This window comes from Acanthisitta chloris, unplaced genomic scaffold (genome assembly GCF_000695815.1).
Source record: "Acanthisitta chloris isolate BGI_N310 unplaced genomic scaffold, ASM69581v1 scaffold2665, whole genome shotgun sequence".
Taxonomy (NCBI): domain Eukaryota; kingdom Metazoa; phylum Chordata; class Aves; order Passeriformes; family Acanthisittidae; genus Acanthisitta; species Acanthisitta chloris.
This window is the reverse complement of record NW_008673016.1, coordinates 1-12,676: the sequence shown is the minus strand read 5'-3', so window position 1 is coordinate 12,676 and position 12,676 is coordinate 1. Positions and strand designations below refer to the sequence as shown.

The 12,676-nt window shown below is 41.6% G+C and overlaps 1 protein-coding gene across 1 annotated transcript in view; it reads right to left on the bottom strand.

The window, feature by feature from the left end:
• Nucleotides 1-8,278, bottom strand: part of CHST10 (carbohydrate sulfotransferase 10) — a 13,832-nt gene extending 5,554 nt beyond the window's left edge. The window contains exons 1-3 of the mRNA XM_009074731.1: nucleotides 8,150-8,278; nucleotides 4,819-4,916; nucleotides 2,330-2,564 (exon numbers count right to left, since the gene is read on the bottom strand). Of these exons, the coding sequence (XP_009072979.1) occupies nucleotides 2,330-2,564; nucleotides 4,819-4,916; nucleotides 8,150-8,249 (433 nt within the window). The 5' untranslated portion in view covers nucleotides 8,250-8,278. The remainder of the gene's footprint in view (nucleotides 1-2,329; nucleotides 2,565-4,818; nucleotides 4,917-8,149) is intronic.
• Nucleotides 8,279-12,676: the final 4,398 nt, after the last annotated feature.

Genomic DNA, 12,676 nt, shown 5'->3' with positions numbered 1-12,676 from the left:
TTTCCCTCTGCCTGCACATACAAATGGGGGAAGACTTCAAGGATTAACTCCAAAGAAGGAACCAGTTTTTTTCCCTGAATTTCAACCACCAACAAAAAATAAATGCTGTGGGCTGCTTTTGGAACTGCTTCAACACAAAAGCACTTTGCTGTCAGAATCCATGAAGTTCTTTTAACAACTCTGCTGTGCTGAAACAAAAATTCCCAGCATACAATACTACACATTAAAAAGCACTAAAATTAACCATGAAAAGTCTCCAGATACTCATTTCTGCAAGCACAGAAGCTGATGAGTAAAATAATGTCACTAAACTTCCCTGTGTTTATTTTAAGATCCTGCAAGTTTTGATGACCTTGACAAACATCTCGTGGCCTCCTTGGACTTTAGGCATAAACCTTCACACGACAGCATCTTTTCAGAGTGCCAACCTGCAACCAGCACAGGGTGCTACAAAACAAGCCCTTTAGGTGAAAGTCACTACAGCCTTCTCATTTCCAGAACTGCAGTGAACAATACACATGACTCAGCTGCTCAGTTTTCTGGGGTGTTTTTGGGGTTTTTTTTGAGGGGGTACACATGACTCAGCTGCTCAGTTTTCTAGGGTGTTTTTTGGGGTTTTTTTGAGGGGTTGGGGTTTTATTTTAGGAATTTCAGCTTTTCAGTTGTACTTTTTGGTACCTTAGGAGAATTGCATGTGGACAACACATGTCAGATTAGACAGCCTCAAAAAAACAATACCTTGCACTCATCCAGAGCACAGATTCAGTACAAGCAATAACAGAGTTAGCTCCCCCACAGTGCCACAGCTGCATTTCTCCATCCTGAACCTCTTAGGAATTTGGACATAAATTATTCCTCCTCAAGGACCACACTCCTGCCTGCTGAAACTAGCCAACAAGGAGAAAGTTAGGTCAACCTCTGCAGTAGCCTTCACCAGCAGGTATTAGCACACTGGCAGCTTAAGGCAGAAGAGACCAGAGTTTATGTAGAAACAATCTTTTATCATTATCCAACATGACAGAACGAGGAAGCTCAGGGTGAAAAGTTCCCTGCTGCTAAGATGTGAGTTATCCTCCACTCAGCATGGCCAGTACATCCCTGTCTGTCCTGAGCTATTCCTGGCATGTTATCTCTTGAATGCTGATCAGAGCAGGTCCTTCTAATGCACCATATTTAGTCCTTTCTTGGAATGTGGATTTCACAGATATTAAGACACAGGCACACACACAGGTATGGGCATATCTTTGCTGAATTTTTTAGCTCCCATTCATATATCAAAGATAATACTAAAGTTTTTACAGATGCATTTCTTGCTACAAAAGCTTTGCTCAGAGACACAGTTCATTTGCAATTTGTGACTGTTTCCTTCTGTCTGGGTGTGCAAAGTAGTTCACACAAGGTACAGAAAACAAAAAAAACTCAAATACAGAGCTGGCACTTCTAACAAGAACGTTGGGTTTACAATGCTCAGGTTTTGCCTACACCTTGGAGAGAGCTATGCCACCTGCAAAACCACACAAGGACATCAACTGACCTGAGTACTTGTAGCAAACTCACTGCTCAGGTGCACTGACAGGCAAGAGGGGTCTCATGTCAAACAATGGTGTGTTACAGCATCATGCTAAGTTTATGTGTGCAGACAGCACATAAGCAGAAAACCTTGAGCAAATGAGGAAATGAGGTATCTTTATTGGCATACCAGGCTACCAGAAGAGGATGGCAGGCTACAGAAACAGGCAGTGTTCACCTTGTGGATAACAGTCCCTTTACTCCTTCTTTTACAGTCTTTTCTAACATACCTTTGGTGACCAAACTATTGCCTCAAGAGTCTCTGTAACTCTTATGACACTTCACTGATAGAATATGCACAAAGTTTCAGCAGTACAGACCAACAGCAGCTGCCAAGTTTTAACTAGTTTTCGTTGTGGCTAAAAAACTCTAATTCAAAGTGCCCTTTAGTCAGACCTTTCATATTATTGCTACCTGGGAATTATGATACCTTGTAATATACTTCTCTCAAACTCTATAAATTAGTGCCACCCCTTCAAAGATAACAAACCTACCTGGCACATGCACATGGGTACCCTGTCATGACTGTACATGGGTACCCTGTCACTTTTGAGTCAAATGATAATTATTTTCACAGAAAAAAACCAGATCTATTTTCTTTCAGAGGAACATTTTGAAAGGACTAGAAGCAGGTGTGAAAAGGCTGAAATGAAGTATTAGTGTACAGAAATACAGAAAGAATCCATTTTTCTGTTGCCCCAGCTGGACCAAGTCTGGTCTTTCTTCTAAGAAACCCACACCCCCACAGCAGAGTAGATACCATTTAAAACCATCAGGACTTTTTTCCACTGAGTGTTGCCCACTTTTGGTGTCTGACAGAACAGGATCTTGTGCTTGTCACACACAAATATTCGGTCCAAGACGAATTTGGAAACTGCAGTGTGAGAGAGATCCTTCAATGCAGCATCTCTGCAGACATTCCTGAGAAGCTCAAGTCTTTCCATATGAACCAGGGGTTGGTGGATCAGATTTCCAGAAAAAGCTTTTCCAGTTGGCTTTATGGAATGCAGAGGGGAAAGAAAAAAAACAAAACCGAAAGTGAAATCATTTAGTTTTCAGACCTAATTCTAACATATAAAAATCCCCCAATTGTGCACCAAATGCTCCCAGATTCACGATTAAAACATTGCTATGCATTAACTAAAGGAGTACCCCACATTTTCCTTCCTGTGCTGCTGCTGTACATGTTGGTTTGACTCTTAAGCCATTACATAATAGTATAAAGTAGTAAGAGCTTTTCCTTACAACAATTTAAGCCTGCTGCATGGCAGCAGGGTCTTATCTGTATGGATAAAACATTCCTTGACCAAATACTGCAACTCCCACAAAGCTTCCACAGCCTGTAAGAGAACTGCTGAAGAGTTCAGACAGGAATTTCAACATAAATTATGCTTTAAGCTCTGAGAAGATGAGGCTGACCCACCTGGATAGGAAAGAAGAATTTAGGATAAAAGTTCTGTGTTGTCAGAAGGACACTGATAAATGAAAAACTGGGTATGTGCCTGCAATGTGCACTTGCAGCCAAGAGAGCCAACTGTATCCTGGTCTGCATCAAAAGCAGTATGGCCAGCAGGTCAAGGGAGGTGATTCTTCCCCTCTACTCTGCTCTTGTGAGACCCACCTGGAGCACTGCATCCAGCTCTGGGGCCCCAGCACAGGAAGGACATGGACCTGTTAGAGAATGTCCAGAGGAGGCCATGAAGGTGATCATAGGTCTCCTATGAAGACAGGCTGATAGAGTTGGGGGTGCTCAGCCTGAGAAGGCTCCAGGGAGACCTCACCACAGCCTTTCAATGCTTACAAGGCATTTACAAGAAAGACCCAGAGAGGCTTTACCAGGGTCTGTAGTGACAGGACAAGGGGTAATGGTTTTCAACTGAAAAAGGATAGGTTTAGACTAGACATAAGGAAAGAACTTATTCCTATGAGGGTGATGAGATGCTGGAACAGGTTGCCCACAGAAGCTGTGGATGGCCCATTTGGAAGTGTTCAAGGCCAGGCTGGATGGGGCTTTGAGCAATCTGACCTTGTAGAAGGTGTCCCTGACCATGGCAAGGGGGTGGGAACTAGATGATCTTCAGAGGTCCTTTCCAACCCAATCCACTCTGTGCTTCTATGATTTTAGTACAGTGTTCAAGCTACAGTTGAAGTAAGAATGTTTTCACTTTTTGTACTAATCCTCCACAAAGAAAAAAAACCTCATTCTACTTTTTCTGTTTGTCACTTTTCTCCAATATCCCCTGGTCAGAATGTAATCTGAATAGTCTGTCAGACTGTTTATCTGTCAAAACAATTCTCTTTGCATGCAGCCAGAATTAATGCTGTTTTTCAGCATTTCATGCTGTCAGGAAGTCATGAGGGAATACTTTTAGATCCAGAAACCTTATTATCCTCTTCCATACAAGTAAAGGAAGATATTCAAACTCACTACACAGAACTACCAGCCTTCCACTGAACAAAGTGTTTTTCCCAAGTATTTTGAGGCTAACTTAAATTTCAGGTTTTTTACATATGAAAACAAAGTGTTGTGTTCATACAGCTAACCTACCTCTCATGCTGCATCACAAAAACACTTGAAAACATAAGATGACTTAGGTTCTAATGTGAAAAAAAAGTTGGATTTAGCCCACTGTGCAACTAGTCTCAAATTTACATTTGCATAAGGGATTTTCAGGGTTTCCTTGCGAATTAGCAAGTACCACATTTATTGCTGAGAGCACAGAACTACAGATCTAAAGGGTCAACTGGTATTGACTACTGTTGTGTTCACGTTCTGCTTTGGAAAAATGCTGAAATGTGAAGCACAAGGAGCACAAAACCTGAAAACGAAATGGAGTCTGAGAAAAGAAACAGAGAACTAAGAGAGCAGCCAAGGCACAAACTTGCCCTCAACAACCACAAACCTGATGGCTGTGGCAAGGCAGAACACAAGTAATCCAAAACTGGGCCATTATGTTCCAAAGGCTAACAAAAATGACTGCTCTGACTTGATAAAGGAGCACTGTAACCATTTTCTCCCAGGAATGGAAACAGATTAAGTTGAATCACTCAGAAGAAACACAACAGCAGGTTCCCATAACAAACTAGCTTTGTGAAGTTAAAATGAGTTATGTGTGCTCTATCTGAATAGAACAGCCTGAATAACTAATTCCTGTCTTGAAATTCATTTTAACAACAGGAAGCCCTTATTTAATCTCTTATTTTCCCCTACTCTTTAATACATGTAACCCTTATCTCAACGGTGTGCACCTGGAATTCTTCAGGCCAATGTTTTTCCTCTGGCACATGTACCTCCTCCACTTTTGTCACAGCTGTCGGTATCAATGGCTCTTGCTTGGCACCATAGCCTAAAGAAGGGAGAGAGATAAGAGCATTACAGAAGGTGGGTGGAAAGCAACTAGTTCTGCTTTACAACTAACACAAAAGAACATTATTTTCTGTACTAGGCTTACAAAACATTAGGACTTGTTTCTGCATGGAAAGGTGCTAGACAAGACATGAGACAGACTATGAATATTTTAAAGGATGTACTCTGTGGGAATTTTGGATGCAACTTAGTCAAGGTTAATCAAAGAAACATGTCTGTTACCTTTTACTTTGTTTTGGAGGAATCTTTTGTGTCTTTTTTGGAAACAAATTGTGCAAAGAGACATGGAAATCTTGGCTCCAAATATCACAACTGGTAGACAGTTTGGTATAATTATATGGACTTGTGCACAGGATATTATTTGTCAATGAACATCTCAGAGCATGTCCAAATAAAAAACTTCATCTATCAGGTTTCTCTCTCCCCTCATATTAGTAGATAGGTTTCTTCTGTTGTAAACTCTTAAACATTACCAGAATAAAAGTGTCATTATGGACCAGGTTTTATTTCCATGGTGCTCTAAGTAAACACCTTGAACCAGCAATGAATACAGATCCCCTTTTGCTTTATTACTTTCTTAGAAACCCTCACAACAACAAATTCAGCTGATATTCTTGTTCTTCTTTAATGGTTTCAGAGCAGCCAATAGTTTGAGACCAAATTAAAGCCTGCAAGGAATGAACTCTTTGCATCTGTTGCAACTGGTATGGTATAGAACAACTGAAAAATAACACAAGGCTGTAGCTTTAGTCTACAGAGTGCAGAAAGATCAAAAACAATTTGAAGCAGCTCTCCCTAGCTACAAAGGAAAAAGAAAATGATTTCCCTCTGAAAATTTATTTCCATCCACACTGGACTGCTTTTCCCTTCATACAGTTTCTTCTGTGAATAATGTTTCTTCGTCTGCATCTGTGGGGGCTTACTGTTTTACTGCTAAGAAAATGTACTGCCTGTGCCTTTGTCTTGAGGGAGTACTCTGCCTACACTGGGTTTTCACAAAGGGCATGCATGGAAAGGCAAGTTAAAACTGAAAGCAACATAAGCATCCAAGCAATCAGATCCAGCAAATATTGCTGTGCGCAGACTTACTTCATGGTATTCTTTTGTAAAATGAAAGTAATCTGATGCAGTGAAAGAGCAGTTGAAGTACCTTTCATGATCATTGTGTAAAAACACGCCTGCGGATGCTACTAGAGATGATGGGCAGAAACTTTCTCCTTCTCATTAAGACCTTCCTATTGCTCATGCACCCAAGACACCAGTAAAAGGCTTAAACAAAAGAATATTGATTCACTGAGCATCTGCTGGTTTTATTCTAGCTGCTGAGAAGACACATTCAAATAAGGAAAATTTCTGACAAGACATATTTTATTAAGTCTGGAAGAGTTAGAATCATAGAATTCCTTCATAGAGTTCCTCCAGGATTGGTCATCCTGTTTGGACTTTCTCCAAAACTCTGTTGGTATATTCAACTTACTTTCCTACATCAGTTCTGGTACAAACCCTAGTATCTCCAACACATGCATGCATTTAACCACAGTCATGCCTTTGCAGGAAGAACTTAAGATATTATACATCTGCTCAGAGAATTATTCAAAAAGGGAGGAGGATTCAGCACAGAGGAAAAAGAAAAAAAAGTAAAATTGGCAAGCCAAGATAATAAAAAGGCAGTAAATGCAGAGGGCACACTCTAGTAATTTATTTTTTAACTACATTTTAATCTTTCTCACAAGTTCTGGTGGTAAGAACCACTCAAAGAATCCCTGAGCTGGGAAACAAGAGTAGGGATAGAATGAAGTAGTGGAAATACATAACTATCTAACATAAGATCAGCTGATTTGCAGATGTACTAGGGCTCAGAAAGAGCTGGGTCCAAGGCAAGCTAAGTTAGCCTACAGTTCTCCTCTGTAAGAATCAATCTCCATAATGTCTGAATCTCTGGATAACACCTCCATAGAGGCATTCTATTTATAAAGCTACACCTAATATGTTTATCCATTATCAAGTTACTGAAACATATGGCACTAGTGATGTCAGTGCTTCAAAAGTTACACATTTTTTCACATATCTTAGGAAGAGGCAGAAACACAGATCTCTTAAGACTAAGTTGTATCACCACCTTCACCCAAAACTCTCTGTAGAATGGCTTTGTAACAGCAGACAGAAAACTAACATGCTGTGTGGTGTCATCTCTTGGCTTAAATTCCTCATCAGCTTAATAACATCTGGGCTACTTAAGCTAAGCAAAAGCCTCTAAGCTGTTTGCAAGTCAAACAGCAGAGGATAAAGCTGAATGCAAGAAGCAGGGCAAAGGTAGCTAGGCAAAGTGCATTGCAAATGAAATAAAACTTTCCACAAGTTTTACATAATACCTCAGTCACAAAAGGACAGAAACTAGTGTCCTGTGAAATGAACTCTTCAATACTCTGTGAATCATCTCTGACTTGAAACAGGTAATTGTGCTCTGTTGTTTTGCATATGACTTCTACCCGTAGTAGATCAAGATACTGAAACTGAATGTATTTGAAAAAGCAGATCTACCAAGATAGTATTGCCAAAGATGATCCCTTCTGTTCTTCACCACCAAAGAAAAAAGACCTGATGCTAGTTTGGCAGACTTCAACCACGTAAAGTAGGAACTGAATATCAGCACTGCCACTGCTAGAAATTTAGTTGTTCTCAGTCCTACTGAAGAAGTGGTAACATGCTGAGAACCACTCATCACCGAATCAGAGAATCATCAAGGCTGGAGGAGCCCTCTAAGATCATCGAGTCCAACCATTAACCTGTCACTGCTGGAACCCCTAAACCCTAAACCAGATCCTCCAGTGTCAGATCCAGATGCCTCTGAAACACTTCCAGGGATGGTGACTCCACCACCTCCCTGGGCAATCTATTCCAGTGCTTGAACACCCTCACAGGGAAAACATTTCTCCTAACATCCAATCTGACTCTCCCCTGTCTCAGCTCAAGGCCATTCCCTCTATTCCTCTCCCTGCAGCACTGCCAGGAGACACATCCCACACCTCTCTCCAGCCCTGGCAGGGAGTTGCAGAGAGCCAGGAGGTCACCCCTGAGCCTCTTCTCAAGGCTAAACAAACCCAATTCCCTCAGCCCTTCCTCATCCCACATGTTTTCCGGACCAGAGAAGAGTATTTGTGTGAAGCATTACTCAATTTTGTGTTTCCCATCACACATTAAAGTTGAACTTACCATCTGGGTCTTTAAAAGTCAGTGTGATAAACTTGCTAGCAACCATGAACATGAATATCACCCAAAAGCATGCAGCTAGCAGCAGCCACTGATGGTGCATGTTGTCAGACGTGGCCCATGTAAAGTTGACGTTTCCTGTTTGAAAGAGGAAAAGATTGACACAGTAATTGTTTCATTCCAGATTAGAAAAAATACCTCCCATAACCAAAATGACTAAACTCTAACATGCATGTGTCATATAACATAGCAGTAGATTTCAATTCTTACTTTTTGTCCATTTAGCTGGATTATGATCCCCAGCCATGATGGGAAATGTGAAATTCTAAGCTACATCTTTCATGGCAAAAAAAAACCCCAAACCCACAAGGAAAAACCTAGAAGCAAACATCACTGTCTACCTACAAAAACCTGAGTCTCCTCATGCTTGAATATTTATCCTGCAGAAATAAAGTATCATTGTCTCAGTTGTTGCTGGAGAGATAAGATATCTGAGAGCCTGAACTCAGGTGCTGAACAGTTCAACAGAAGTGAATGCTTCCTTTTGAGAACACATGCAACACAACATCAGAATGGTTCACCAAAGAGGATCTAACACAAAAATCTCCTACAGTGAGGTCCTCACAACAGTCCTGTAAGCTTTGTGTTTGTAGGCTCAGGAAGAACAAAAATCCAAAACCACCAACATAATTAGCAATAGGATCAAACTCAGTACTAAAAGAGAATCATAGAATTTTAGGGGTTGGAATGGGCCTTAGAGATCATCTAGTCCATCCCCCCCTGCCATGGGCAGTGACACCTCCCACCAGAGCAGGTTGCTCAAGGCTTCATCTAACTTGGTTTTGAACACTGCCAGGGTTGAGGCATCTCCTACCTCCCTGGGCAACTTGTGCCAGTGTCTCACCACCCTCACAGGAAAAAAACCTTTTCCTAATATCTAGTCTAAATTTCCCCTCTTTCAATTTTTCCCCATTGCCCCTTGTCCTGTCACTGCAGCTCCTAACACAGATCCCTCTGCAGCTTCCCTGGAGCCCCTTCAGCTCCTGGAAGGTGCTCTGAGTTCTCCACACAACCTTCTCTTCTCCAGGCTGAACAGCCCCAACTCCCTCAGCCTGTCCTCATAGGGAGATGCTCCAGTCCTCAAAAAATAACCACATGCAATCCCAATGAGAGTCACATCTGCATGGTTTGTGACCATAAACTTCTGTACAACCACATGAGTCAATTGCCAGGGAATAAGAAATGCTCTCATTGCCAGTTAAGCTGCAAAAACCATGCTAGTTAATACTTCTAAGGAAATTTATCTTAAGGTTTTCAGTCATATAGCAGTATTCCATCATCTTCATTCTCACAAAGCTTCAATAACAGAAGCAAGCCTGGTTTTGACACTGTTTCAGCATGTCCACCTGCAACACCAGTACTACTGCTACAGGTGCCAATTGCTTTTCCAGCTATCTTTGGCCTTCCAGCAATGCAAATGTTTCCAGTAAGAGATCTGACTGTAGCTGACAGAAGGAAAACCTCTTCAGGGTATGTCAAAAGCCTGTGCAGGCAGACAAGCAGTTCAAGCCAGATTTGGGACCCAAAATGTGGATGTGAAATGGGTGAGAGGAGAAAAATAACAGGATATCTCTAATTAAAAAGAAAAATCATAATTTCTAGCTACAAGGGGCAGTGTTCAGGCCTATTTTTGTTTTCTCAGTGCCATAGGTTTCCAGCTTGGCTTCTGAAAGGTCCTTTTTTTCTCTCCTTTTATGATTTCATTTTGAAGTACTTCTCCTGAAACACTGCATCTAGGTAAAAAGATGTTCCAGCTGTCTTTTGGACAATTACAGGGGCTGTGACCATCATAGAGATGATGTTTGTCATCTCCTGTTTCCTGCTGTAATTCCCTAGCTGCCAACTGAGCATGCCATGTCCAACACACATTTATTTTTCATGATCTTGAAAACAGTTGACCAGGAAAGGCAAATAATACAATATGAGTTCCAGAGAACTGACCTCTTTCCAGCTAAGTAGTTCAAAAGTTATTCTCATCCTAGCACTCCACAGAGGGAAAACTTGTCCTAAGATTCATGCTGGTCTCAAAGGTCCTAATTTTTCAGCCTGCCATGCCATCTACCATCTCCTACTTAAGCACAGAGATTTATCACCTTTGCTTTCAGACATCACAATCGTTTGAAAAACTCTCCAGCTCTCAGAGGAGAGAAATTCAGATCAGATAAAGACACAAAAACATAGCAACGACACTTTTTACTTTTTAGGTAGCTCTGCTAAAACCACGAGACCTCTTCAACACTCAAAATACAACTGAGCCCCAGTTCAAGGCAGCAAACTGACAGAAGCTTGCTGAGAATACACTGCAGGAGGAAAATCTCTTTCTAACCATCAGCTATCAGCTTTTCAGAGGCATAACCACAGGTCTGGGCCAGACCTTTTTGTCTAAATCAGTATATTTTTTCTACTAAGAACTAACCTGAGAAGGGTAGAAAGCCTCCAACATTAACAGCATCCCTGCTAGTCTGCCCACTTTTATAATGGATGGATGCACAGCATTCAGTGAGGACTATTGATCTCTTACCCCTTATGTAATTTATATATTGGATTTATAAGAAATTGTGTTAAATGACATGGGCAAAGCAGTTTCCACATGCTTTTGGCCAGAAAAGCAGTTGGCATACACAGGACCCTGCTGCCAGATCCTGTGCTGTAGGGACAGGGGAACACTGCAGCCAAAGTCACCTACAAGCAGTACAGCACTCACCTCAAGGACTGCACTCAGAGACCAGAAAGGGGCAGAATTGCAGTGAGAATTGTTATGGATGTGACTATTACTATACATCAAAGCTGAGAGGAGAATATTCAGCGCTTTTGTCTACTCCTTTTTGATGCACACAGCAAACCTGCACCCATACTCGTCAATGTATGAGTCTCATCACGGGATCTGTCACAAAATAACTACAATTTCTGGCACAGTTACTCACCTCTAGCATCCTAAACTACATCTGCATTGGCAGCTCATTACCTATCTCAGGAACCAGGACTAGGCAGAATTATATACAGGAGTCCCTCAATCATTGTGCTCACTTAAATGCAATGATCAGTGATTTTTCTCATGTTGTTTCCCTTTCTCTAACTTCTTTACTATTTTTATTGTCTCCACATAGGGTAATACATATGTTTAGTTCAACATATAGGGTATAGGTTCTCTTGTCTTCACATGCTTCCTGTTTTATCTCCAATCTTACTGCATTTCTCTTGCCTTTCCTGTTACTTATTTTCTAGTGAATACATGTACTAGCTTCTGGGGTTTATCTCTTTAATAATTTCCTTCAGCCTCCAAAAGTGTCTTTTACTTCTTGTTGTCTAAAAATTATTTTTTCTTTACAAGTAGAAAAAGCAAGAAATATGTTGAAGGTTTAGTCCATTTCCTCACAATGAAATATGCAGGGAGTTTTCAGGTTACTCCTTCTCCCTCTTATTGCAATTCTGCACTTTTTAGGAGCACAAGATCATAGAATCATAGAATTTTAGGGGTTGGAATGGACCTTAGAGATCATCTAGTCTCAACCTTTCCTTGCAGGGGCAGGGACACCTCCCACCAGAGCAGGTTGCTCAAGGCTTCATCCAACCTGACTTTGAACACTGCCAGGGTTGGGGCAAAAATCCCCAAACCTCCTCTCTCCATCCATTCCTCTGTCTTTCCCTCTCGGGGCTACTTACCACAAACAATCCCATAACCCTCAGATTAGCCAGATGCCAGTTTTTCATGAGAAAAAAAATAAATCACAAACACACACAAACTAATGATCAAGAGACAGAGCTGCAGGCTTGATCCATGGCCTGTCAGTAACCTGCTGCCTTGAATAAACACTCATTCCTCGTGGAAGACTGCTGTCTTCGTGGGAATGGTGGGACAAAGTGCAGAAGATTTAAGCAACATTAAAACTCACAGCACAGTCTTTGCTCTGCAGCTAATACTGCTTGGACAGGAGCTCCTTGGCAGGAGCTGTGCAGCACTCCAGTAGTCCCAAACTACCAACTGCTTGCCCATCAGCACATGACTAATGATGTTAATTTGAAATGGAACTGGTAGCCAAGCCAAGCAACAGCTAACTGGTGAGATACCTAATCCATTTTCATCAATGCCTCCTTTGTGCTAGTTTAGAGGTAGGAAATCTGGCCAATTTATTACAATTCAAAAATGTTTAGCAAGTTGTGCAGTGCTGCTAAACGTTGCAACATATATTTTAAGAGCCTTTTCTGAAAGCTGGTTCTTTCCCAAGGCTTTCCTCCTGCCGTGGCATGGACAGGCCTGTGTCTCTGCTCTTCAGCCACCACCAGAGTGAAGCTCTCCCTGTGCACACAGCTCACCTGTCAGCAGGGTAAGAACCAAATACCAGAGCAGCAGCACCTGCAACTGCTGCACAACTCACCTTGGTATGAGTGGACTCAGTATGTGCCAACCCTACAGCTCCCAGACTGGGAATAGGATGGGGAACGGGATGGGGAATGGGGAACGGGATGGGG